At 49.3% G+C, this 27,449-nt stretch overlaps 1 protein-coding gene across 4 annotated transcripts in view; it reads right to left on the reverse strand.

Annotated features, from left to right (window-relative positions):
* slc4a3 (solute carrier family 4 member 3) overlaps positions 1-27,449 on the reverse strand; it is a 176,938-nt gene that overhangs the window by 102,209 nt on the left and 47,280 nt on the right. The window contains exon 1 of one of the 4 annotated variants that reach the window (XM_038790159.1): positions 25,739-26,060. The exons of the other annotated variants lie outside the window; for them this stretch is intronic. Within the exon in view, the coding sequence (XP_038646087.1) occupies positions 25,739-25,898 (160 nt within the window). The 5' untranslated portion in view covers positions 25,899-26,060. Of the gene's footprint in view, positions 1-25,738; positions 26,061-27,449 lie in introns of those variants that run through there. 4 annotated transcript variants of the gene reach the window in all.

The raw sequence follows: 27,449 nt of genomic DNA on the forward strand, positions 1-27,449 counted from the left end.
ATTCCAGAAATAAGGACTGATTGAATTATGGGCTGAATTCCACTTTCCTGTCTGCCTCTCAGTCACTACAGAGTTCCTTGTCAATGAAATGTTAGTTCAACTCAAAATTGAATATATTCAATGACGAAATGACCCAGCCTCTATACAACTAAATAAATACTTAAAAGCTAATTAATGGACACGTGGGAGTGAATTATAAACCATAACTCCCTCCTGGGTATCTGTTATTCTATAGCTAAACCACCATGGACTACTAGATTAGATTGCTGTCTGTATCTCACTCTCGGGTATCTGTTATTCTATATATAAAATACCCAGAACACTTGATTAGATTCCAGTCTGTAACTCACTACCGGGTATCTGTTATTCTATATATAAACCACCCCGACCCCTCGATTAGATTCCAGTCTGTAACTCACTACCGGGTATCTGTTATTCTATATATAAACCACCCCGACCCCTCGATTAGATTCCAGTCTGTAACTCACTACCGGGTATCTGTTATTCTATATATAAACCACCCCGACCCCTCGATTAGATTCCAGTCTGTAACTCACTACCGGGTATCTGTTATTCTATATATAAACCACCCGGAACACGTAGATTAGATTCAAGTCTGTAGCTTACTCTCGAGTATTTGTTGTTCTATATATAAACCACCTCGAACCTCTCGATTAGATTCCAGTCTGTAACTCACTCCCAGGAATCTGTTAGTCTGTATCTAAACCACCACGAACCTCTCGATTAGATTCCAGTCTGTAACTCACTCCCGGGAATCTGTTATTCTGTATATAAACCACCCTGATCCTCTCGATTAGATTCCAGTCTGTCAATCACTCCTGGATATCTATTATTCTATATATAAACCATCCTGATCCCTTCGATTAGATTCTAGTCTGTAACTCAGTCCCGGGTATCTGTTATTTTATATATAAGCCCCGAATCACTCGATTAGATTCCAGTCTGTATCTCACTCCCGGGTATCTGTTATTCCATACATAAAACCCCCGAACCCCTCGATTAGATTCCAGCATGTAACTGACTCCCGGGTATCTGTTATTTTATATATAAACCACCCTGAAACCCGGATTAGATTTCAGTCTGTAACTCACTCCCAGGTATCTGTTATTTTATATATAAACCACCCTGAACCACTCGATTAGATTCCAGTCTGTAACTCACTCCCGGGTATCTGTCATTCTATACATAAACCATCGCGAACCCCTGGATTAGATTCCAGTCTGTACCTCACTTCGGGTATCTGTTATTCTATATATAAACAACGTCGAACCGCTAGATTAGATTCTAGTCTGTAGCTCACTGTCGAGTATTTGTTGTTCTATATATAAACCACCTCGAACCTCTAGATTAGATTCCAGTCTGTAACTCACTCCCGGGTATCTGTATTTCTGTATATAAACCACCCTGATCCTCTCGATTAGATTGCAGTTTGTCAATCACCCCTGGATATCTGTTATTCTATATATAACCCACCCCGAACCCCTCGATTAGATTCCAGTCTGTAACTCACTCCCGGGTATCTGTTATTCTATAAACCACCCTGAACCCCTCGATTACATTCCAGTCTGTAACTCACTCCCAGTATCTGTTATTCAATATATAAACCACCCCGACCCCTTCGATTAGATTCCAGTCTGTAACTCACTCCCGGGTATCTGGTATTCCATACATAAAACCCCCGAACCGCTCGATTAGATCCCAGTCTGTAACTCACTCCCGGGTGTCTGTTATTCGATATATACACCACCCTGAACCCCTCGATTAGATTCCAGTCTGTAAGTCACTCCCGGGTGTCTGTTATTCTATATATAACCCACCCCAAACCCCTCGATTAGATTCCTGTCTGTAACTCACTCCCGGGAATCTGTTACATAGAACATAGAGTCATACAGGACATACAGTGCAGAAGGAGGCGGCCCATCGAGTCTGCACCGACCTACTTAAGCCCTCACTTCCACCATATCCCCATAACCCAGTAACCCCTCCGAACCATTTTGGTCACTAAGGGCAATTTATCATGGCCAATCCACCTAACCTGCACGTCTTTGGACTGTGGGAGGAAACCGGAGCTCCCGGAGGAAACCCACGCAGGCACGGGGAGAACGTGCAGACTCCGCACAGACAGTGACGCACCAGGCAATCGAACCTGGGACTCTGGCGCTGTGAAGCAACAGTGCTAGACACTTGTGCTACCGTGCTGCCCCTGTTATTCGATATATAAACCATCCCGAACAACTCGATTAGCTTCCAGTCTGTAACTCACTCACGGGTGTCTGTTATTCTATATATAAGCCACCCTGAACCACTCGATTTGATTCCAGCCTGTAACTCACTCCCGGGGTATCTGTTATTCTAGAAATTAACTATCCCGAACCCCTCGATGAGATTCCTGTCTGTAACTCACTCTCGGGTATCTGTTATTCTATATATAAACCACACCGAACCCCTCGATTAGATTCCAGTCTGTAACTCACTCCCGGGTATCTGTTATTCTATATATAAACCACCCTGAAGCCCTTGATTAGATTCCACTCTGCATCTCACTCCCGGGTATCTGTTATTCTATATATAAACTACCCCGAACCTCTCGATTAAATTCCAGTCTGTAACTCACTCCCGGGTATCTGTTATTCTATATATAAACCACCCCGAACCCCTCGATTAGATTGCATTCTGTAACTCACTCCCGGGAATCTGTTCTCTTCTATATATAAACCACCCCGAACCCCTCGATTAGATTCCAGTCTGTAACTCACTCCCGGGTATCTGTTATTCTATATATAAACCACCCCGAACCCCTCGATTAGATTCCAGTCTGTAACTCACTCCCGGGTATCTGTTATTCTATATATAAACCACCCCGAACCCCTCGATTAGATTCCAGTCTGTAACTCACTCCCGGGTATCTGTTATTCTATAAATAAACCACCCTGAACCCCTCGATTAGATTCCAGCCTGTAACTCACTCCTGGGCATCGGTTATTCTATATATAAACCACCCTGAACCCTTTGATTAGATTCCAGTCTGTAACTCACTCCCCGGTCCCTGTTACTCTATATATAAACCACCGCGAACCCCTCGATTAGATACTAATCTGTAACTCAGTCCCGGGTATCTGTTATTCTTTTTTTAAAAATAATTTTTATTCAAATTTTCACAAAAATGAAAGCAATAACAGAAAATTCTAAGAACAAAAAAAAACCAGAACCCCCCCCCCGCCGTAAATACAAAAGAGAAACAATAAATTAACGCCCGTCGTTGGCAAAAAACAGATATTCAACCCAAAACAAAAACAAAGAGACGCCCCCCCCCCCCCGCCCCCCCGCCCGCCCCCCGCTCCCCCCGCCCCCCCCACGCAGGCACAGGGAGAACGTGCAGACTCCGCACAGACAGTGACGCACCAGGCAATCGAACCTAGGACCCTGGCGCGGTGAAGCAACAGCGCTAGACACTTGTGCTACCGTGCTGCCCCTGTTATTCGATATATAAACCATCCCGAACAACTCGGTTAGTTTCCAGTCTGTAACTCACTCCCGGGTGTCTGTTATTCTATATATAAGCCACGCCAAACCCCTCGAATAGATTCCAGTCTGTAACTCACTCCCGGGTATCTGTTATTCTATATATAAACCAACCCATCCCCTCGATTAGATTCCAGTCTGTAACTCACTCCCGGGTATCTGTTATTCTATAAATAAACCACCCTGAACCCCTCGATTAGATTCCAGCCTGTAACTCACTCCCGGGTATCTGTTATTCTATATATAAACCACCCCGAACCCCTCGATTAGATTCCAGTCTGTAACTCACTCCCGGGTATCTGTTATTCTATATATAAACCACCCTGAACCCTTCGATTAGATTCCAGTCTGTAACTCACTCCCGGGAATCTGTTATTCTATATATAAACCACCCCGAACCCCTCGAATAGATTCCAGTCTGTAACTCACTCCCGGGTATCTGTTATTCTATATATAAACCACCCCGAACCCCTCGAATAGATTCCAGTCTGTAACTCACTCCCGGGTATCTGTTATTCTATATATAAACCACCCCAAACCCCTCGATTAGATTCCAGTCTGTAACTCACTCCCGGGAATCTGTTATTCTATATATAAACCACCCTGAACCCTTTGATTAGATTCCAGTCTGTAACTCACTCCCGGGTATCTGTTATTCTGTTATATATAAACCATTCCGAACTATTCATAAAACTATTTCTCAAACATTGTTGAATCCTTTTTGGTCACTAGTGAGGCATCAGCTGGAATACTGTGTCCAGTTCTGGGACCACACATTGGGAAAGGTGATATTGCGTTGAGACTGCACAGATTTCCCGGAATACTTCCAGAGTTGAGGGACTTTAGTTAATGTGCAGAGGCTGGTGTAGCTACTCGGTGGAGTGGAAAGGGTGAAGGGGACATTTAATGGATGCGTAAACAAGGAGATTTTGTCTGCTATGGCGAGAGGGTCTGTTACCAAAGGACAGATTTTAAATAATTGGGAGAAAAAGAAGGAAGATGAGGAGAGACTTGCTTACTCAGTTTCTTGTTACACTCTGGACTGTGCTGTCTGAGGTGGCCCGTGGAAGCAGAATCAGTCGAAACTTTCTGAAGGGAATTGGTTAATACTTGAAAAGGAAATATTTGCACATCTGTCAGGAAACAGCAGGGGAGTGGAGCTAACTGGATAGCCATTTCCAAGTGCGAGCACAGGAACGATGGGCTGAATGTACTCCTTTTCTGCTGCATCAAATCTTCACTTGTCTGTTTCTTTTTTTTAACGTTAAATTATTTTTACATTAGTTCTTTTTTTGAAGTACCCAGTACATTTTTTCCCCAATTAGGGGGCAATTTAGCATGGCACTTCCCCTGCACTTCTTTGGGTTGTGGGGGTGAAACCCACGCAGCCACAGGGAGAATGTGGATAGGGTTCTGGGGCGGGCATGGAACCCGAGTCTTCACTACACTGATTCCATGGCTTTAATTACCTTTGGTAATCAGACGGAGTTGTTGAAAAACACTCCCAGACTTCCAACTTTAGCTTTGTCATTTTTTACAGGGGACCATATAAAGCCATGAACAGGAAGGTCAAACATCTCTCTCACTCTCTGGAAAGATATTTGTCAGGTTTTCAAAGCCTAGCTTTGTCCCCCTGATGCTGTCCCAATGTCCTGTGTTCGTGAAAAGAAGATCAAGGAGAAGAGAATGGGACTCATTATTGGAGCTGCAATCTCTCGGTTGTTCTACCAACCTGCTTTGGATCAGTTAGTTCAGGCAGTTCAAGTCAACTGCATCCTCGAGATCTGGAGTGGCCCTCTTGATTGTTAGCAGAGGCGGAGACGTAGTCCTGGATTACCCTACCACCTTTGGCAGTGTATGTCATCTTGCCCTGTTAGACCTTGCTTGCCCTCTGTCACGTTATCTGCAAACCCATGAACTGGATCTGTCACTTTCTCAGGAGTAGACATTGTGCGGGGATCAATCAAAAGGGACCCATTTTCCATCACATCCCCTTTGGTATGTCCCCGCCCATCCACTTGGTCTTCACACTGTTTCTTCATCTTCATTATTGACCCAAATGATGTCATCAAAAGAGGCATTGTTTTCCATGCTGATGACACCAGCCTGGTCAGCCACTCAAATTCTCATCCTGGTTTTTAAACCCCTCCATGACTCTGCTTCCCCACTGCCCCCTACCCACCCACAAATACTCCCGCTTCCCCCAGCCCTCCAATCCTTGCGAGATTTCTGCCGCACCTCTCAAATTCTGGCTTCTGGTGCGTCCCTGGTTTTAACTGTTCCACCATCGGTGGTCATGTCTTCAGCTGCCTGGGAACTCAGCTCTGGAATTCCTTTCCTCAATCTCTCCACCTCTCTGCTCTTTTCATCAGGATGGCCCTTATGACCTACCTCCTTGATCAAGCTACCAGCCACCTGTCTGAATATTTCCTTCGGTGGCTTTGCTCCCTGTTTTGATGATCATCACTCCGATGAAGTGCCTCGGGGCACTGATTGTGGTGAAGGCACTGTATGGGACTTCCGGTGACGGTGATGTGCTGAGTGGACGCACATCAGGTGGCTCTCCTCCAGACCAGAACCAAATAGGCACTTTTCGGTGAAGGCAACTAAACCTCAACCGAGAAATGAAGAGAACCAGAATGCCAGCGAATGGGAAATTGAGGGGTCAAGGGACGGCAGAAGTGGTGGAAAAGGCTACAAGCAGCGGGCGAACGAGCCGGTGGACCCACGAGGCGAGGGACGACCAGCCGCTCAAGAGAGAGGGAGGCCGACGAACCGAGCATCAGTCTCCCCACCCCCTCCACCACCCGGAGACGGATGAAAAGCGTTCCTTATGAAAGGAGCTGACCGCAATGAAAGAGGCGATAAAGGTCAAAATCCAGGTGGCGGTCAAGGTGGCGGTGACAGAGGCGATGGTCACAGTGCAAAAAAAACCAACGACCCGGTGAAAGATCCCGCAGTCTTTGCCCATTCGAAAGCCAACATTGCCTACCTGCAGTCGACACACCTGAGGGAGAAGGGCTGACTGCGGGTAAGGAAAGGCTGGGTGGGACAGACGTATCACTCGTGCTATGGGACGAGGGCCAGGGGGGGTAGCTGTACTGATTAATAAGAGAACGGTCTTTACAGCGACAGGGACGGTCATGGACCCAGGGGGACAGCATTATGTTCCTTGTATTGTTCTCCATGATAGCCAAAGTCGTAGTGTTTACAAAGAATATAAAGGTATATGTTTAAACCAAGGCTAGTTTATTTTACACTACTTGAAATGGTACTGTGTAACATGTCAACAAAATAATAGTATCGAATCTATGTTACAGTAATTAATCATCTCTCACTAATACAAACTACACTCTAACTCAACCTCACACTATCCTTCTCCATCAGCTTCTCCCAGAATGCTTAGAGACGCAGGGCGCGATTCTCCGCTCCCCACGGCGGGTGGGAGAACCGCGGGAGGGCCGGGCGACTCACGACACGCCCCCCTGGCGCCCCCCGAGATTATCCCACCTCCCGCTCAGAAGAATCGACGCTCGCCGTTTTTCACACCGACCGCCGATTCTCCGACCCGGATGGGCCGAGCGGCCTGCCGTTCGCGACCGGTTCACGACGGCGGCAACCACACCTGGTCGCTGCCGTCGTGAACATGGCGCCAAAAGCTGGTTTGAAGCTTGTGGGGGGCGGAGAGGGGAGTGAGCACCACGGCCGTGCTCGGGAGGGGACTGGCCCGCGATCGGTGCCCACCGATCGTCAGGCCGGCATCTCAAAAGGGACGCACTCTTTCCCCTCCGCCACCCCGCAAGATCAAGCCGCCACGTCTTGCGGGGCAGCGGAGGGGAAGACGGCAACCGCGCATGCGTGGGTTTGAGATGTCAGCCGTTGTGACCTCAGCTGCGCATGTGCGGGTTGGAGATGGCCAACCTGCGCATGCGCGGCTGACGTCACTTAGGCGCGCCGGCCGCGTCATTCTCGGCGCAACGCCTTGACGCAAGCGTCAAGGCCCGGCGGCTGAAAGTTAGGGAGGGCCGCTTGTGGGAGGAAACCAGAGCACGCAGACACGGGGAGAACGTGCAGAATCCTTAATCAGTTAAACTCTCAATCCGCTAAACGCAAGGCATTACAGGCCTTCTCTGTGAAGACTGTCCTCATTATTTAACCATTTTAACCGTGGGGACATCTACATAATATCCTGGATCGATTAAAAAATTCCGTTTGGAACGGAGCAGCGGTCGGCAATTGCAATGCTGACCAACTGGTGGAGGAGTGGTGTCGGAGGCTGGGGGAGGTGGTGGAAGAGAGCTGGACAGTGGCCTGGTTGTGAATGTTAACAGGGAGGCAGCCAGGATCCGACAGTATTGGCCCAGAAAGCCATCTTGGAAGATGAGTGAGAGAAAACCAGCTCGAGCATACAATCTGAGATCATGGCCGGCTTTCTCCCACCAGCCGGTGCGGCACGCCCCCCGGATTCTCCGTCACACCAGCTGGCCAATGGGATTTCCCATTGTGGGGCAGCCCCACGCTGCCGGTGAAACGGACGATCCCGACACCGGAGAATCCAGCTCATTGTCTGGGAATAGAGCTGGAACAAACTAAACTTGGCCAGCTGTATAAATACTGCGGCTACACGAGCAGGTCAGAGGCTGGGAATTCTGCGTAGGTTAACTCACCTCCTGACTCCCCAAAGCCTGCCCACCATCTACAAGGCACGAGTTGGAAGTGTAATGGAATACTCTTCAACAACGCGCATGAAGCTCAATACCATCTCGGGCAAAGCAGCCCGTTTGATCAGCATCCCGAGTACCTTTAACATTCATTCCCTCCAGGTGCCTCAGAAGTATTTTGAGCACAATAAATTTCGTTTGAAGAGCAGTCTCTGTTATGTAGGCAAAGTACGGCAGCCAATCCGTGCACAGCAGGATCCCTCAAACCAGGGATATAAATGACCAGCTAGTCTGTTCTTGGCCGTGTCGCATTAGGGAGGGATGAGCAAGGCAGGGGCTCAAGGTAGTGCAATGTGATTTTCAGTCTCGGGTAGCTGGTTTGGGTTTTATTTTCATCCCGTCCAGTGGCCGCCTTGTTTGTCTACATCAGAACAATGACTGCGTTTCATTGGAACAAATTGGCTGTGGAGCCCTCTGGGACATCTGAGAGATGTGACAAGGCACAATGCGTCCATGTCTTGCCCTTATATATATTTGTTTACCTGTGGACATGAACTATCGCTCGTAGAAGCGCATGGAACAACCCAATACTGTCATACATGGGGTGTGACTGTCTGACATCACACAATCTTTACTGAGGTCACTGATTTTGTCATAATGGGTTGTTAGGTCATTTGGGCGGCAACAGCACTAAACCAAGAAGTTATTTTGTTAATTAGTGAGACATCTGAACAGGAGAAGGCTCTTAGCTTCTTGCCCACATCATGGTTGATCTGTATCTTGACGATCCCACCCACCTTTGCTCCATATCCCTATATAGATCCATATCATACATAGATCCCTGAAAGTTGGCACCCAGGTTGAGAGGGTTGTTAAGAAGGCGTACGGTGTGTTAGCTTTTATTGGCAGAGGGATCGAGTTTCGGAGCCATGAGGACACGTTGCAGTTGTCACAAAACTCTGGTGCGGCCGCATTTGGAGTATTGCGTGCAGTTCTGGTCGCCGCATTGTAGGAAGCATTGGAAAGGGTACAGAGGAGATTTACCAGGATGTTGCCTGGTATGGAGGGAAGATCTTATGAGGAAAGGCTGAGGGACTTGAGGCTGTTTTCGTTAGAGGGAAGAAGGTTAAGAGGTGACTTAATTGAGGTCTTCAAGATGATCAGAGGATTAGATAGGGTGGACAGTGAGAGCCTTTTTCCTCGGATGGTGATGGCTAGCATGAGGGAAAATAGCTTCAATTGAGGGGAGATAGATATAGGACAGATGTCAGAGTAGGTTCTTTACTCAGAGAGTAGTAGGGGCGTGGAATGCCCTGCCTGCAACAGTAGTGGACTCGCCAACATTAAGGGCATTTAAATGGTCATTGGATAAACATATGGATGATAATGGAATAGTATAGATGGGCTTTAGAGGGGTTTCACAGGTCGGCGCAACATCGAGGGCCGAAGGGCCTGTACTGCGCTATAATGTTCTATTCTATTCTAACCCCCACAAAAGATTTAGCCGCCTTGACCTCCCCCCACCCGGCCTCAACAGGTTTGTGTGAGGAGGAAATTCCAGATTTCCCCTCGCCTTTGGGTGAAGAAGCCCTTCATGACATCATTCCTGAAGGGACTGGCTCTAATTTTAAGGCTACTCCCCCTTGTCCTGGACTCTCCACAATAGGAGAAATAGTTTCTCCACATCTATCCGATCATCTACACCATCCGATGGTGGTGCAGTGTTAATGCCACTGGACTAGTAATTCACAGGTTCAGGTCAATACTCTGATCCCCAAAGCAATGGCAGTACGTGGAATTTAAATTCAATTACAGGTAAACCCTGTCTTTGGGCGGCAAGGTGACACACAGTGGTTAGCACTGCTGCCTCTCAGAGCCAGGGACCCGGGTTCAATTCCAGCCTGGGGTGACTGTCTAAGTGTAGTTTGCACTTTCTCCCCGTGTCTGCGTGCTGGTTGGTTGACAAGTTGACTGTGATTGGCTGAGGTGTTGCCATGGAGGAAGCAATGGTGAACTTTAGGCGCCCCTGCTCGTCAAAATAGTGCCAAGGGATATTTAACATCCATTAAGCGGGCAGGCAGGGCCTTGGTTTAACATCTCATCGTGAAAGGTGGCACCTCTGACAGTGTGGCACTTACTCGGTATTCGGAGTGGGACATGGACCCAGATTCAGGAGTGAGAATGGCACTAACTGAAACACAGCTGAAATACTCAAATCGGGTTAAAATAGGAGACAGAATATTGTCAGTGATGAACAGAGGTATGAGACTGATCACAAGAATGTGCTGATAGGACCGTACTGCCAATCCGCAACAACATTAAAATTAAAAACGTTAAAATAACAGGGACCATGGGACCATTGTCAATATTCGTAAAAGCCCTTCTGGTTCACCAATGCCCTTTCGGGAAGGTAATCTGTCGTCCTTATCTGGTTTGTCCTACAAAGGGACTCCAGACCCACAGCAATGCAGTTGACTATTGGGCGGCATGGTGGCGCAGTGGTTAGCACTGCTACCTATGGCGCTGAGGACCCAGGTTCGATCCCGGTCCCGGGTCACTGTCTGTGTGGAGTTTGCACATTCTCCCTGTGTCTGCATGGGTCTCACCCCAACATCCCAAATAGCTGTGAAGGGTAGGTGGATTGGCCACGCTAAATTGCCCCTTAATTGGAAAACAATTATAAGGTACTCAGGTTTTTAAAAAGAGACAAAAACAGCTGGAGTGAAACTGCTAGCACTGAGTCAGATGTATACACCCACACCTGGCCTGAGTTATATCATCCAATTCAGACTTAAACTCGTTATGGAAATAAAACAGGATACCCCTGTTCAGCCTGGGTGACTCACTCAAGATCCATTGTCCTCCGGGACACTTGTCTGACCAACTATTAGCCCACTATAAAGTCTGATGGCATGTTTTGTAGGTAAATTGGAGGTTAGTTGCCTACTCATAGTATGGCCGTGTTCTTTGGTGGAAATGGGAATGGGTAATCAAATGTCCAGATAGTGAGGAGTTCACGTCTGGACATGGCTGGACAGAACCATCTTTTGAGAGGCTGGACAGAGCTCAGAGAGATAGAAGAATCCTGTTCGATCAGATGGGGGCAGGAGAATTTGGAGAACAAGCAGGACAGGCCATGAAAAAAATTACCACAGGGACAGGCTTTCGGACTGGGTCTGAAAGAGCCTCACTACCAGCAAGAATATGGGCCGGGATTCTCCCCTACCCGGCGGGGGGTCCCGGCGGGACGGAGTGGCGTGAACCACTCCGGCGTCGGGCCTCCCCAAAGGTGCGGAATTCTCCGCACTTTTAGTGGCTCCCGCTTCGCCGGCCGGCCGAACGGCCTTTGGCACCCCGCCAGCTGGGGCCGAAAGGCCTTCGCCGGCCGGCGGAAGTCTGCGCATGCGCCTGTGCGTCAGCAGCTGCTGACGTCATACCAGCGCATGCGCAGGGGAGGGGGTCTGTTCCGCCCCCGCCATGGGGAAGGCCATGGCGGGGTGGAAGAAAAAGAGTGCGAGCCAGGCCATCGTGGGGGCACCCCCTGGGGTCAGATCGCCCCCATGCCGCCGGTACCAGAGGTGGTTTAAACCATGCCGGCGGGAAAGACCCCTGTTAGCGGCGGGTCTTCGGCCCATCGCGGGCCGGAGAATCGCCGCGGTGGGCCCACCGACTGGCCCACCGAATCACGGGGGGCGGAGAATTCGGGACACGACGGGGGCGGCATTGACGACGGCCCCGGGCGAGGGGTCGGCGAATTCCACCCTTGTTTTATAATGCAGGTATCATTTTTGCGTCACTGTGTAAGTGGAGTTGAGGGCTGTATGTTAATTTTACTTGTTGTTTCATGGGAAATTGTGTGTTAGGGTTAAGAGATACATGTAAGCTGTTCTTGTTAGGCTCGAAGTTTAAAATTTTAAATCTTGGGCGAAATTCTCCGCCCCCCACGACGGGTGGGAGAATAGCGGGAGGGCCTTCCCGACATTTTTGCCACCCTCCCGCTATTCTCTCCCCCCCCCCCCCCCCCCCCGCCGAAGTCCCGACCCGAATCGCTGCCGCCGTTTTTTTACGGCCGGCAGCGATTCTCAGCTGTTAGATGGGCCGAAGTCCCAGCCCTTTCCGCCGTTTTTACGAACGGCAAACACACCTGGTCTTGCCGTTCGTAAAAACGGCGTGACTAACTCGCTATTAATAACCATGGCACCGATTGGCACGGCAGTACCACGGCCGTGCCAAGGGTGCCATGGGCCCGCGATCGGTGGGCACCGATCGCGGGCAGCGGGCCCGATGCCCGCGCACTACTTGTCCTTCCGCCGCCCCGCAGTATCCATTCGCGGGGCGGCTGAGGGGCAACCCGGCCCGCGCATGCGCGGGTTTCGCGCAAAACGCGATGACGTCACCCGCGCATGCGCGGGTTGGAGTCTTCCAAACTGCGCATGCGCGGCTGACGTCATATGACGCGTCAGCCGGCGCTAACTCCGGCAAGCGGGCTTAACGATTTTCGTTAAGCCCGTCTTGCCGGAGCCTACGGCGTCGGGCTGCTAGCCCCGACCGGGGACCAGAATCGGTCCCCGGTCGGGAAGGGGCGCGCTGCCGTTCTCCCGTTTTGGGAGAATCGCGCCCCTTGTTTTTCATTTGTTATAATAAAGGTTTGTTTGCAAAATTAACCAAGTCCTATTTTCTCATGCAATCATACTTGGAGCAAATCATTCTTTGTGTAAAGTCTTTAAAAAAAAAAGTTGCGATTCTGGTCCAGTATCTTAGCCACTGTTGGGATCTGGTCTGGTACAGGTAACAATGGGTCAGGGAGGCAAGACCAGCAGAGAGGGGGAAGTTGGAGACTGGACTGAGTGGTAGCGGTAAACGAACAGAATGGAATAGTGGAAGATTGTCCTGTGCCAAGAGTTATAAGAACCACAGATTTCCTGGGTCTGATGCCACGCTGTCAGGCACTTATTGAACAGACTGTCCTGGGCTATGCCAGCTATGTTAGAGGGCTCTGCATGGCACGCATATCTTGGTTCAAATGTTGGGAGGGGGAAAGGCCTCTGGGCAGTGAGAGTCGTGCGGGGTCACACAGAGCATCATAGACACTACTATCCTCCATGTTCCAGTGTTGTGGTCATAACATTCAAGACACCAGATTTACAGTCACAACATAAGTGCAAGGATTGAATATCGATAGTGTCACGGCCACTGGAGGATTCTCACCAGAAGCCTAACTGAGGATCCTAGGATGTGGGTCTTTTGATCCTAATTGAGGCTCTCATTGTGAACGAGGAGTGATGTCTGAGCAGAAGGCTCAGCCACCTGCCGTCCTCCAGGATGATCTCATCTTGCAAGGGGTTGCTCCGGTATGTCATGTACAGACTGAAGGCAGGTTAAGGGAGAGAGGCTGTATTCTGCCTCGTGTATGGAGGGAGACAATTCAACAGGAACTAACATCGTTTGCCCAATTGTGTCCGTTCACAGACATGAGCAGGAGGTGAGAATGCAGACTACTGGGAGAAGCCTTATTACAACTATAGAACCATAGAATTGCTAAAGTGCAGAAGGAGGCCATTTGGGCCATTGAGACTGCACTGACCCTTTGAAAGAGCACCCTACCTAGGCCCACAACGCCCCCCCCCCCCCCCCCCGCCCCCCAATCCCCATAATCCCATCTACCCAGAATGTTGGATTCAAGAATTATAGAGGGAGGTCCTTCAAAATATTAGCTAAAATGATTCTTGCAAATTACTGAATTTATAGAAATATGAGTAAGTTATAATCGTTTGAATACATGACTTTCTCAAATGTTACGAATAATGAAATGAAATGAAAATGGCTTATTGTCACGAGTAGGCTTCAATGAAGTTACTGTGAAAAGCCCCTAGTCGCCACATTCCGGCGCCTGTCCGGGGAGGCTGGTACGGGAATCGAACCGCGCTGCTGGGCTGCTTGGTCTGCTTTCTACAAGTTCTGATATGATATGAGATGATATATGATGTGAAGGTACATTCGACAAGCTTGAAACAATATCGTAACTGACGGGCAGCACGGTGGCGCAGTGGGTTAGCCCTGATGCCTCACGGCGCCGAGGTCCCAGGTTCGATCCTGGCTCTGGGTCACTGTCCATGTGGAGTTTGCACATTCTCCCCGTGTTTGCGTGGGTTTCGCCCCCACAACCCAAAGATGTGCAGGCTAGGCGGATTGGCCACGCTAAATTGCCCCTTGATTGGATAAAATTAATTGGGTACTCTAAATTTTTTTTTTAAATATCGTAACTGAGGCCAGACGCAAGGAGTTTGAACGTGGGGCAAAAGTCATGGGACAGTTAATTAATTTGGAGTAATTGATTAATGTCTAATTAACCAATCACCTGTTATGTGACTGACACTTTCCTGAACCAATCAATGAAATGAAATGAAAATCGCTTATTGTCACGAGTAGGCTTCAATGAAGTTACTGCGAAAAGCCCCTAGTCGCCACATTCCGGCGCCTTTCCGGGGAGGCTGGTACGGGAATCGAACCGTGCTGCTGGCCTGCTTGGTCTGCTTTAAAAGCCAGCGATTTAGCTCAGTGAGCTAAACCAGCTCAAGGGGGTCTCAGCTGAGAATTAGAACCAATGAAACTAAGGGGCTAAACCCAGATAAGGATTCCCTTAAGAATGTGGTCCGTCCGTCTGATTAACAGAGAAATTATAGCCGTCGGGAGAATAAACATTACTTTTAAAGGCCTTTGTTGAATTGACTTCTTGATTAATAAGGGGATCAGGGGTTATGGGGAGAAGGCAGGAGAATGGGGATGAGAAAATATCAGCCATGATTGAATGGCGGAGCAGACTCGATGGGCCAAGTGGCCTAATTCTGCTCCTAATTCTTATGGTCTTATGGACTTTGAATTTTGTAAATCTGAAGTAACCTTTATCTTGAAGCTTTTGCGTTTACTTGTTGGTGCCTCAAGGACATTTCGAGACACGTGGGAAAAAGCTTTTCCAGTTAATTTTGTGTGAATGTACCAAAATGTGTTCTTAAGAAATAAACTTTGCTTTACATTCGTTCAACCGGACTGACTTATCTATGAGCGAGAGACAAGACAAATCTTACTCTGCACATCTTTGGACATTAAAGGACAATTTAGCGTGGCCAATCCACTTAACCTGTACATCTTTGTGGGAGGAAACCAGAGCACCCGGAGGAAACCCGTACCGGCCTCCCCGAACAGGCGCCGGAATGTGTCGACTAGGGGCTTTTCACAGTAACTTCATTTGAAGCCTACTCGTGACAATAAGCAATTTTAATTTCCCCGCAGATACGGGGAGAATGTGCAGATTCCTCACAGACAGTGACCCGTGGCCAGAATTGAACCCGGGTCCAAAGTTAGGTTAGGTGGATTGGCCATGCTAAATGGCCCTTAGGTTAGGTGGGGTTACCGGGTTACGGAGATATGGTGGAAGTGTGGGCTTAAGTAGGGTGCTCTTTCCAAGAGCCGCTGCAGACTCGATGGGCCAACTGGCCTCCTTCTGCACTGTAAATTATGTGATTCTACATCCCTGGGGCTGTGAGGCAGCAGTGCTAACCAATGTGCCACTTGACAGCTTTGATTAGAACAAGGAGCTTATGAGACCATTGCTGATTAGCACAGCCCGGGGAAGACCATCACCCTGAGAAACAGGAGCCAGCGGGTTCCCAGGAAGACCCAGATGCTGAAGAGAAGGGGCCAAATCTACGGACATTTGGCGCACCCAAACGTCCACAGACGACGCAGGTCATGCTTCAAGATGTCCGAAAGACAATGACGCAGGTCACCTTCGCTGATCTAGGGATGTGGTAGCTCATATTTGCCACATTCTCTCTGAGGAAGCCAAGCCACACAGCCCTGGAGGGCAGCCCACGCTGATTGCTCTTAAGGTTACCGTCACACTGAACATTTCTGCCAGGGTATCCTTGCAGGACTTTGGCTCCGCTGGGGATCTTTGCGGAATCTCACAGTCAGTGACACCTAAGTTCATAAGGGAGGGGACAGATGCCCTTTTCCGTAAAGCTCACCGTTACGTGCAGACCCACATGAATGAAGCATGCCAGTCTGCCAGAGGTGTAGAAGTCGCCACGATCTCAGGTTTCCCACAAAGGCAGGATGCCATCGACTGCTTATATGTGGCCTTGAGAGCTCCCTAGCAGCAGTGTGAGGTTCATTCACTTTCTGAACATCCAGCTAATATGTGATCATAGAAAGCAGATCCAGCATGCTTGTGCTTGATACTCAGGGAGCTCAGATCCAGCATGCTTGTGCTTGATACTCAGGGAGCTCAGATCCAGCATGCTTGTGTTTGATGCTCAGGGAGCTCACATGGCTTGGTCATTTTGAATCACTCCCAGGTGCCAGAGACATTTGAGGGGCATGGCGCTCAGAGGATTGGCTCCTCTATCCCAAGAAGACATGTCTAATGACACCGATTTATCGGCTGCAGACTGCATCTGAGAAGATGCACATTCCACCACAAGGCCCTTAACAGAGCAGACTCTTGGTCTCTCAAAGATGTGTTTCCAATGTTTGGAACAGTGAGGCCAGTCTCCCCAATACTCACCCCAGTGTCGCCTGCATCATTATTTTTTGTTGCACAGAACAGGGTGCTGCAAAAGGGCAGGGGGTGGGTGTAGCCAGAGACGTGAAGAAGTGAGACAGTCTCCTTGGACGAGGAGAATTTGGAAGGGGTTGAATCTGAAGTGGGTGATGATTAAGAAGAGCCACAGGAAGCTGCCACTAAACGCGGCAGACATGCCCGTGACCACCTCATTGTTACAAGATTTCAAGGGGAATGAGGTGAAGACAAGTTATCACGATCGGGTTCTCTTCAGACTTTGATGCAGAGGACACAACAAAGCCCTCGCTATCAGCATTAATATATATTATGAAATCACACAGTGATCACAGAAGCAACATACGTCATCTTCATCCCCAACAATGGGGTCATCCTTGGAATGCACAGTATGCCCTATTGTCGGAGGTGGGTTTGGCGGGCATCCTCTGGTGGCCTGAGGTCTGGCTTGCTCCAGAGAAGGTGTACCCTCCTCAGCCTGACCTGCTGGAGCTGATGGGGGGTCACAGGCAGAGGTGGTGTTGGGGAGACAGGACACCCTTGGAGTATCCCGAGTGGATGCCCCAGGGTGTCTGGCAGGAGCTCTTCCTCACTTTGGCTGATGGCCCTTCCCTCACTCCTTGAGAAGGAGCACCCTGAGGGATTTTGAGGTGGTGCCTTGCCCCCACTGCTCCTCGCCACTGTTGGAACGCATCCATGGCTCGAGCAATGGTGGCAGGTCTGAGCACAAATCCAGCAGAAAGTGCTGGACCTGGGTCTCCAAGGCAGCCATCACATTTCACATGGAGACTTCCGGCCTGCGAGTTGTAGCCATCTAAAATGGCCGCCTGCAAAGGATAATGGGAATTGTGGTCAGGTTAGGACACAGACCACAGCCCCTGTGTATTGTGCAGAGGAAACCAGACCTACACAGATACTGGCAGCTGCTAAATTTCAATCACTGATCTTCCCAGGACAATAGGACTCAGATTGAAACATAGCAGTAGTAACAGACTCGGGGGTGTCTATTCACCTTATCTGGGAGTGCATAGGTGCCTTGGACAATAACAACTAGGACCCGCCCAGCTATCAAGGTACCCGCCCCGAATTGGCCAGAATCGATTAGGGTGATCAAAATCCTATCGATCTATTGGATCCTGAGTTGGGACCACCCAAAAGAGCGCGAAAGATCGGAGGATAAGAGGAACTGCGCGACCAACATTCTGTCTCTTTTGGGACCGTCCTCTGCCCCACCAACTGAAGCACATCGACCAGCCAAGTTCAAGGACCCGCGATCGCTACCTGAAGAACGACTTCCAGCTACCACACGTGGGGAATCAGATAACGGGCTTGTCTAACCTGAAAGTTAAGTAAAGGACATTTAAACTGTTAGGTATAGTTTAATGTGTAGCCGGGTGTAGATTATTCCGCATAGAACCAAGCCTATGTTTAATAATAAACAATAATTGAACTAATATACTGGTTGTACTGGTTGTGTGGTAATTTGTCCAATACATGGAACGTACTCATGTCTTGTGGTTGTCATTAATAAAGATAAAAGAGCAACAGAGTGCATGAACCACAACATCAGACAGGACGTGGACAGATTCCACTGTCCTTCATTCCAGTCTGGTGACGGCCTCTGAAAGTCCGGCTCGAGGTTCCACTGCTTTCTCGGCAGTTACCACATTTCTCTCGGGGCCGATTCTAGAGGGTCATCACTGGACGTGGATTCTGCAGGGACCCGCTCTCTTGCAATACTCCGAGTTCCAGAGACGTTGGCTGTCACCGCCTCCGCCTGCTGCGGACCCGTGTCATTGAGATGACGACCAGATTGGGGAACCCGAGCCTAATCTAGAAGCAGGTCTCACTGAGGTGTGTGTATCTGCGCTGGTGGAGGGTGACAGCTCTTCACCTGATGCCTGCTCTGCCTCATCTGAGCTGGGCCGGGGGCTGGAACTGAGGCACCTGCTGGAGATCTTCCTCCGTCTTTTCTTGCTGGTCATTGGAATAGAGAAGTGCTAATTAGCGATTGACTAGTCAGGCTCCAACATTGGTCTCTCGCAGTCATTGCCTACATGTGGGCTGATGGACCCTCACCTGGGAGAGGCCGGTCTATCTCACTTTCCCCGCAGGAACCATCTCGATCCTCTCCAGTGAGCTCTGCCACCTGTTTCTTGTGGGTGGAGAGTGTCCTCAGCTCTGGGGTTCCCCGTTCGATCTTGGCTCTCTCCCTTGTGTTGTGGGAGATCTTGTCCTGAATAAAAACAGAGGGTGAGCACTATGGATCGAAGAGCAGTTTGGAAGTATGCATGCCTGTTGAGTGTGCTGAACTCTCCTCAGTGAGGAATCAAGACTCCATTGTGCCTGATCTTACACAAGATGCTGATATTAAAGTGACTGGTCAACATTCAGTGCTGATGTTCCATCTGTTGGTGGCATGTGACATCTCCGTGGATTCGAACCCTTAGACTGCCTGATGTCTTTAGGAGATTGTGAGTTTGCAGTGAATATCGCATCGGATCATTCATTGTTTCCTGAACTACAGGACAGTCCTTTTTCGCTACCCAGGGGGTGCCGATTTCCCCGGTGACATCCTCCCAGGCCAGCGTGGTCGGGTGGCAGGATCTCCGGCTCCCACCCCTAAGAAAGAGGACCTCCCGTCTTTCCTGGCTGGCCTGGAGGAGAATCTACAAGGAGGTCACGCTGAACCGTGGAGCGGACTGTTTTCTGCTTCTGGGCACCATTGGGAAGCAGGGTTTAGGGCAATTGGCCTGCAGTGAGTGACCGTGTGTGGGGGTGCCGTTTAAATATGGCACCAGGACCTTTGGCCCCGTGAGGTGATGGCAGAGCGGACCAATCCCTGCCCTGAGATTCGACGAACTCCTCCATGATGCATAATTGATGAGCTGTACAGCGGATGAATCTGACCCACCGCCCAGCGGGAATCACTCCGACTTTCCTGCTCACTGGCACATTCAGACTCCAGAATGGAAAATTCCGTCATGGAACCGTAATGCTGGATTCCGTGCTCCTCCGTGGAAGGGCTCGGACTGTCAGCTGGCTATCTGCCAACCCGTATCTCAACCGCATTGTTACCAAGGAAAGCAGCCTATTTACCAAGGGCAATTGGTGCCCATTTAAGAGTTTCAAACCAGCACCACCAGGATTTAACTGGCAGCAGAAGAGGCCCACGCCAAGTGGCCAGCCTGATATGTTTCCGTGTGCAGGCTGGTGGCTCCTCCTTAATGGCTATCTGGTTCCATTGCAGGGTGCTGACTTGTATTTTGGTAGGAGGAATGCGGAAGGGCAATATAAACAAAACGGTAGAATTTCCAAGCGAATACAGAAAGTGAGATCGGGTCATAAGCACCTAAACCTTTAAAGCTGGCAGGACAATTTGGGAAGGTTGTTAAAAAAAATATCCGGGATTCTGGGCTTCAAGATATCATCCTAGGGATTACCATCGACCGCAAATTGAACTGGACTCGCCATAAAACTACTGTGGGTACCAGAGCAGGTCAGAGTCTGGGATCTCAGCAAACAGGCTGGTTTAGCACAGGGCTAAATCGCACGCTTTTAAAGCAGACCAAAGCAGGCCAGCAGCACGGTTCGATTCCCGTACCAGCCTCCCCGAATAGGTGCCGTAATGTGGCGACTAGGGGCTTTTCACAGTAACTTCATTTGAAGCCTACTTGTGACAATAAGCGATTTTCATTTCATTTTCATTTCAAGAATAACTCACCTCCTGACTCCCCTTCCTTGTCTATCCTCTTCACTTGCCTGGGTGAGGGCAGCTCCGACAACACTCAGGAAGCTTGACATCATCCAGGACAAAGCAGCCCTGCTTGATTGGCACTCATGCCAGCACCTTCAACGCCCACTCCCTGCAGCACCGATGCGCAGTGGCAGTCGTGTGAACAACCGACAAGGCGCACTGCAGGAACTCACCAGAGTTCCTCCGACAGCGCCTTCCAAACCCACGACCTCTAGCACCTCGAAGGACAAGAGCAATGCATTGGAACACCACCACCAGGAAGGTCCTCTCTGAGCCTCACACCAATGATGGGTAGGTCGGGGGAGTGAGCCTAGGTAGGGGGTGCTCTTTCGGAGGGCCATACAGGCATGATGGGCCGAATGGCCTCCTTCTACACTGCAGCGATTCTATGACCATCCTGACTTGGAAAGGTATCACCACTCCTTCACTGCTACTGCATCAAAACCCTGCAACTCTCTTCCTAACAGCACAGAGGGTGTACCTATATCAACACTCGAGAGCTTGACACCATCCAGAACAAAGGAGCCCGTTAGATTGGTGCCCCATTAACCACCTTCAACATTCACTCCCTGCACCGCCGTGGCAGCCGTGTGTACCGTCTACAAGATGCACTGCAGCAGCTCACCACGGTTCCTTTTGTCAGCACCTTCCAAACGCAGAACTGGCTCCATCTAGAGCAGGAGTTCTCAACCTTTTTTAACCCATGGACCCCTTTTCCTCTTAATTTTTTTTTGTGGACCCCCATAGCCATTCCACAGAAAAAAAAGCTTCTTATATGCGTGGTAAACTAATCCTAAAGACCATCTACCTTACCGTGAGGGTTGGAAACGGATTAGCGGTATTTTCGTACGTTGCCAAATTTATTCTAATATGAAAAGTAATGAAAAAAACTTTTTACTGACTAAATTGAATTAAATTACTCTAAAAATAACCAATTCATATCAAATATACACAGTTTCTAGTGATTACTGTGTTAAATCATTCATTAAACTTGTCAAGGAGAAACGTGGCATAAGCGTCAGGTCAACCGTGGGTATTTAATAAGCTGCTTCTGTCATTAAAGGTCCTCCGGGCTGTTCCTAGGGGACAATAGCCCGGGCAATCTTCAACAACAACTGTCATTAAAGCACAATAAACCCATTTGTCATCAACCGGTATGGATTTTTTTTTCTCAGAATACAGTACCACAAAAATAAACACAGCAAATGCACCTTTTTGGTTCTGAGCCCCTTCAGCCCTCAAGGTAAATTAGATAGATTATAATCTCTCTTTGACCTTTGTCAGTGCGAGAGAGAGAGAGAGAGAAAGGTGAATATTCATCATGAAAACAAACATTTTTTTCTTCTACTTGATTCTCAGTAATAACAATTGTTCTGAAGTAGAATTGCTCTATGGACCACTAAAATATCACCGTGGACCCCCAATTTGGTATTTTTTTATGTGGACCCCCAGTAATGTTACATGGAGCCCCAGGGTCCATGTGGACCCCGGTTGAGAACCACTGGTCTAGAGGGACAAGGGCAGCAGATACATGGGAAAACTGCAATTTGCAAGTTCCCCTTCAAGACACTCACCACCCTGACTTGGAAATACACCACCGTCACTTCACTGTCGCCGGGTTAAATTCATGACATTCCCTCACAGCACAGTGGGTGTGCCTACACCACATGGACTGCAGGGTTTCAAGGAGGCGACTTACAACTACCTTCTCAACGGCAATTGGGGATGGGCAATAAATTCTGGCCCAGCCAGGGACACCTGTTCCCAGTGAAATAAACTTTAAAAGCACAAAGCCCCATTAACCCACCAGGCTCAAATTAAACTGAATACCTGATCAATCGCACTGACCTCCTCTAACTATCTCTGTACGGTTCCAGCACCCATTTTTCCATAACATCCAGAGGCCGTAAGCTGTCACCAATCAATTTCAATTCAATCACCCCAATGCACACATCAGTCTGTCGATATCTCTGTGCACTCAGCATGGCAACGACACAGAGAGGGAGCAAATCAGCCTCCCAACCCGTGCAGCTTCAAGCTGTCTCACATCCAGAGAGGCAATAACAAACCCTCTCATGCCCAGTGCTGTCTTTTGTATGAAGCGTTAAACCGGCTGCCCTCAGAGGTGGATAGTAGACCTCCCCGGTCGCCGTTCCGAAGATGGGCAGGCACGCTCTCCCCAGTGTCTTGGGCGAGCATTTATCCCTTAATCAGCATCACAGGAAAAACAGATCGTCTGCTCATTGTGACACGGCTGGTGTGCGGGATCTTACCCTGCATAAATTGGCTGGTGCGTTTCCCTTCAAGTCGCCACACCATCCTGACTTGGAAATGTATCACCGTTCCTTCACTGCCGCTGGGTCAAAACCCTCCAAACATCATCACTGTGAGCATATGCTAAACCTGATGCATTGGTATGGCTCACGCTGGCTCACCAATACCTTCTCAAAGGCAAAGAGAAAATGGTGGAAAATCTCAGCCGGTCTGGCAGCATCTGTAGGGAGAGAAAAGAGCTAACGCTTCGAGTCCAGATGACCCTTTGTCAAAGCTGCTTTCTCAAAGGCAATTAGCGATGGGGCACTGATGTTGGCTCAGGTCTTACCCACATCCCAAGAATGAATTTTAAAAATATAGATAATCCCTGTGACGCTGAAGCAACAATAATAAGTTTCCAAGTCAGGATGGCGAGTGACTTCACACAATCACAAAATATCACAGCGCACAAGAGGCTTTTCGGCCCATTGGTTCTGCACCGATGCACGAAAGGCCCTGACTTGCCCACCTAATCCCACTTTCCCAGCCCATAGCCTTGAATGTTATGGCGTGCCAAATAATCATCCGCACACTTTTTACAGGATGGGAGGCAGCCCGCCTCTCCCACCCTCCCAGGCAGTGCGTTCCAGACCGTCACCATCCTCTGGGTAAAAAGGTTTTTCCTCAAATCCCCCCCAAACCCCCGCTTCTCACTTTGAACTTGTGCCCTCTCGTAACTGACCCTTCAACTGAGGGGAACAGCTGCTCCCTATCCACCCTGTCCATGCCCCTCAATTGAGGGCATCTTGGAAGCTGGTGAGATTTTCACGCGCCTGCACCCTTTGGCCTTATAGGCAGTAGATGGGGGTGGGTTTGGGAGATGCTGTTGAAGAAGGCTTAGTGAAGTGCTCCAGTGCATCTGGTGGATGATGCTGTATATACCAGCCACAGTTCAGTTCGAGAGTAAGACGAGAGGAGCTTTCCTCATTATTGTGTATGTTTTAATCGGTTGAACTTGTGTCTGCTTCGTCCTGTAGGTGACATTCACCCTCTGAATAGAAAGTTGTGGGTTCGAGCCCCATTCCAGTTTTTTAATATCTTACCACACATTCTCAGTTCCTTACTGAGGGAGAGCTTCGCAGTGGGAGGGAGAGTACCGAGGGAGTGCCGCACTGAAAGAGGTTCAGTACCGAGGGAGTGCCGCACTGAAAGAGGTTCAGTACTGAGGGAGTGCTGCACTGTCAGAGGGTCAGTACTGAGGGTGTGCTGCACTGTCAGAGGTTCAGTACTGAGGGAGTGCCGCACTGTCAGAGGGTCAGTACTGAGGGAGTGCCGCACTGTCAGAGGGTCAGTACCGAGGGAGTGCCGCACTGTCAGAGGGTCAGTACTGAGGGAGTGCCGCACAGTCAGAGGGTCAGTACTGAGGGAGTGCCGCACTGTCAGAGGGTCAGTACTGGGGGAGTGCCGCACTGTCAGAGGGTCAGTACTGTGGGAGTGCTGCACTGTCAGAGGGTCAGTACTGAGGGAGTGCCGGACTGTCAGAGGGTCAGTACTGAGGGAGTGCCGCACTGTTAGAGGGTCAGTACTGAGGGAGTGCCGCACTGTCAGAGGGTCAGTACTGAGGGAGTGCCTCACTGTCAGAGGGTCAGTACTGAAAGAGTGCTGCACTGTCAGAGGGTCAGTACTGAGGGAGTGCCGCACAGTCAGAGGGTCAGTACTGAGGGAGTGCCGCACTGTCAGAGGGTCAGTACTGGGGGAGTGCCGCACTGTCAGAGGGTCAGTACTGTGGGAGTGCCTCACTGTCAGAGGGTCAGTACTGAGGGAGTGCCGCACTGTCAGAGGGTCAGTACTGAGGGAGTGCCTCACTGTCAGAGGGTCAGTACTGAAGGAGTGCTGCACAGTCAGAGAGTCAGTTCTAAGGGAGTGCTGGACTTTCAGAGGGTCAGTACCAAGGGAGTGCCGCACTGACAGAGGGTCAGTACCGAGGGAGCGATGCACTGTCAGAGTGTCAGTACTAAGGGAGTGCTGCATTGTCGAAACGGCAATACTGATCGAGTGCTGCACTTTTAATGAGTCACTGCTAAGCATGTACTGCACAGTCGAAGGGGGAGAGCTGCACTGATGGAGGGTCAGTACCGAGGTTGCACTATTTGGTCAAAGAGGCAGTAATGTGGGAGCATTGCATTGTTGGAGAGCCAGTAGAAGGAATGCTGCAATGTCACAGGGACAGTACCGAGGTTGCACGACGCAGTCAGACGGGCAATACTGAGCGAACACTCCATGGTCAGAGGTACTGCGCCACAGGTGAGACATTAAGTTGGAATGTGCCAGTTCAGTGTTTAACATCTTCTGACTCTCTGTAAAGGGCAGGGATTTGAAATGAAAAATGAAAATCGCTTATTGTCACAAGTAGGCTTCAATGAAGTTACTGTGAAAAGCCCCTAGTCGCCACATTCCGGCGCCTGTCCGGGGAGGCTGGTACGGGAATCGAAACGTGCTGCTGGCCTGCTTGGTCTGCTTTAAAAGCCAGCGATTTAGCCGAGGGAGCTAAACCAGCCCCTAACATCATTTCACTGATGTCCCGGGCAATAGCTGTCCCACACCAAGAGGAATGACTAATTAATCACCTCGCTCTGCTTATTGTGAAAATGTGCTTCTAAATTTGTGTCCGTAACACCAGTCACTGAACACTACTGACTGTATGGAAAGCACTTTGAGACTTTATAGGTGTCAAAACAACCTCACATATAATAATCTTAATTAGTGTCACAAGTAGGCTTACATTAGCACTGCAATGAAGTTACTGTGAAAAGCCCCTAGTTGTCAAACTCCGGCTCCCATTCAGGTACACAGAGGGAGAATTCAGAATGTCCAATTCACCTATGTGATTGTTAGTGATTACCCTTGGCTGTTTTTAAGAACATCACCTTCACACTTGCTACTTACAGGTTTTCTCCTCGTTGTTATGAAGGCAGCTGTTAATTGACTCCCACAGATCATAATCTTCAAAATCAAGGGCAAAATCTTCAAAGTCTTCGTATCCGACAGGTTCAACGTCAGTGGTGTCTGCGCACCTGTCCTCGCCTTCATCCTCTGTGTCCATCATCTTCAAACAGGGTGGGGGCAAAGCGCAAGCATCAACAGTGGAAGTCCCAACGCGAGTTGGTCCTCAGTCATTAACAGTGGGCTTTAGAGTGGTGAATTGGAACCTGGTGGTATTATCATCGAACAGGCTGATGTGGATATGAGAGCCGATTCCTCACTGACAAGGCGACTGCTTTGGCCAGTTTTGTCCTCGAGGCTTACAGCCCATTTCCATGATGTCAGACTTCAATCCAATATCCTGTCTCTTGATCGAGGAGGAGTAATTTGGCATTTTCAACTGATAACCCTTTCGTAACCAGCTCCACCACAGTTTCTCCATCTCTCTGTCAATATTTAACCGTCCCTTTCCCTACTTTACTGTGCTGACTGCTCTCCACATCCTGATTACAAATGCCTCCTAAAGCTTCTCTCTCTCTTGAAGTTTCTTTCTTTCAACCCATCGTTTTTTCTGTTTCCCCAGCTTTCTGCCCCCTGCTCACTACTCAGTCTTAACTCCTTGCTCTTCAAGCTACTCCAAAGCATCTCCCGAGACACGGGATATGGCGCTCGACTCATCGATCGACAGTTCCAACGCGCCACAGCAAAAAACCGCACCAACCTCCTCAGAAGACAGACACGGGACACAACTGACAGAGTACCCTTCGTCGTCCAGTACTTTCCTGGAGCGGAGAAACTACAACATCTTCTTCGCAGCCTTCAACACATCATCGATGAAGATGAATATGTTGCCAAGGTCATCCCCACTCCCCCACTACTTGCCTTCAAACAACCGCGCAACCTTAAACAAACCATTGCAGCAAACTACCCAGCCTTCCGAAAAACGACCTCGACACCGCACAACCCTGCCATGGCAATCTCTGCAAGACGTGCCAGATCATCGACATGGGTACCCCCATTACACATGAGAACACCACCCACCAGGTACGTGGTACATTCTCGTGTGACTCGGCCAACGTTGTCTACCTCATACGCTGCAGGAAAGGATGTCCCGAAGCGTGGTACATTGGCGAGACCATGCAGAAGCTGCGACAACGGATGAACGTATATCGCGCGACAATCGCCAGGCAGGAATGTTCCCTTCCAGTCAGGGAACACTTCAGCAATCAAGGGCATTCAGCCTCTGATCTCCGGGTAAGAGTTCTCCAATGCAGCCTTCCAGACGCGCGACAATGCAAAATCGCTGAGCAGAAACTTATAACCAAATTCCGCACACATGAGTACAGCCTTAACCGGGACCTGGGATTCATGTCGCATTACATTCATCCCCTACCATCTGGCCTGGGCTTGCGAAATCCTACCAACTGTCCTGGCTTGAGACAATTCACACCTCTTTAACCTGGGGTTACCGCGATCTCTGGATCTGTAAAGACTTAATTACCTGCAAATGCTCGCATTCTAAGCATTGTCTGGCATCTTTGAATTTGTCTATATATATGTTTCTGGAACACACGTCTTCATTCACCTGAGGAAGGAGCAGTGCTCTGAAAGCTAGTGTTTGAAACAAACCTGTTGGACTTTAACCTGGTGTTGTAAGACTTCTTATTGTGCTCAC

The sequence above is a fragment of the Scyliorhinus canicula genome, chromosome 2 (genome assembly GCF_902713615.1).
Source record: "Scyliorhinus canicula chromosome 2, sScyCan1.1, whole genome shotgun sequence".
NCBI classification, from domain to species: Eukaryota; Metazoa; Chordata; class Chondrichthyes; order Carcharhiniformes; family Scyliorhinidae; genus Scyliorhinus; species Scyliorhinus canicula.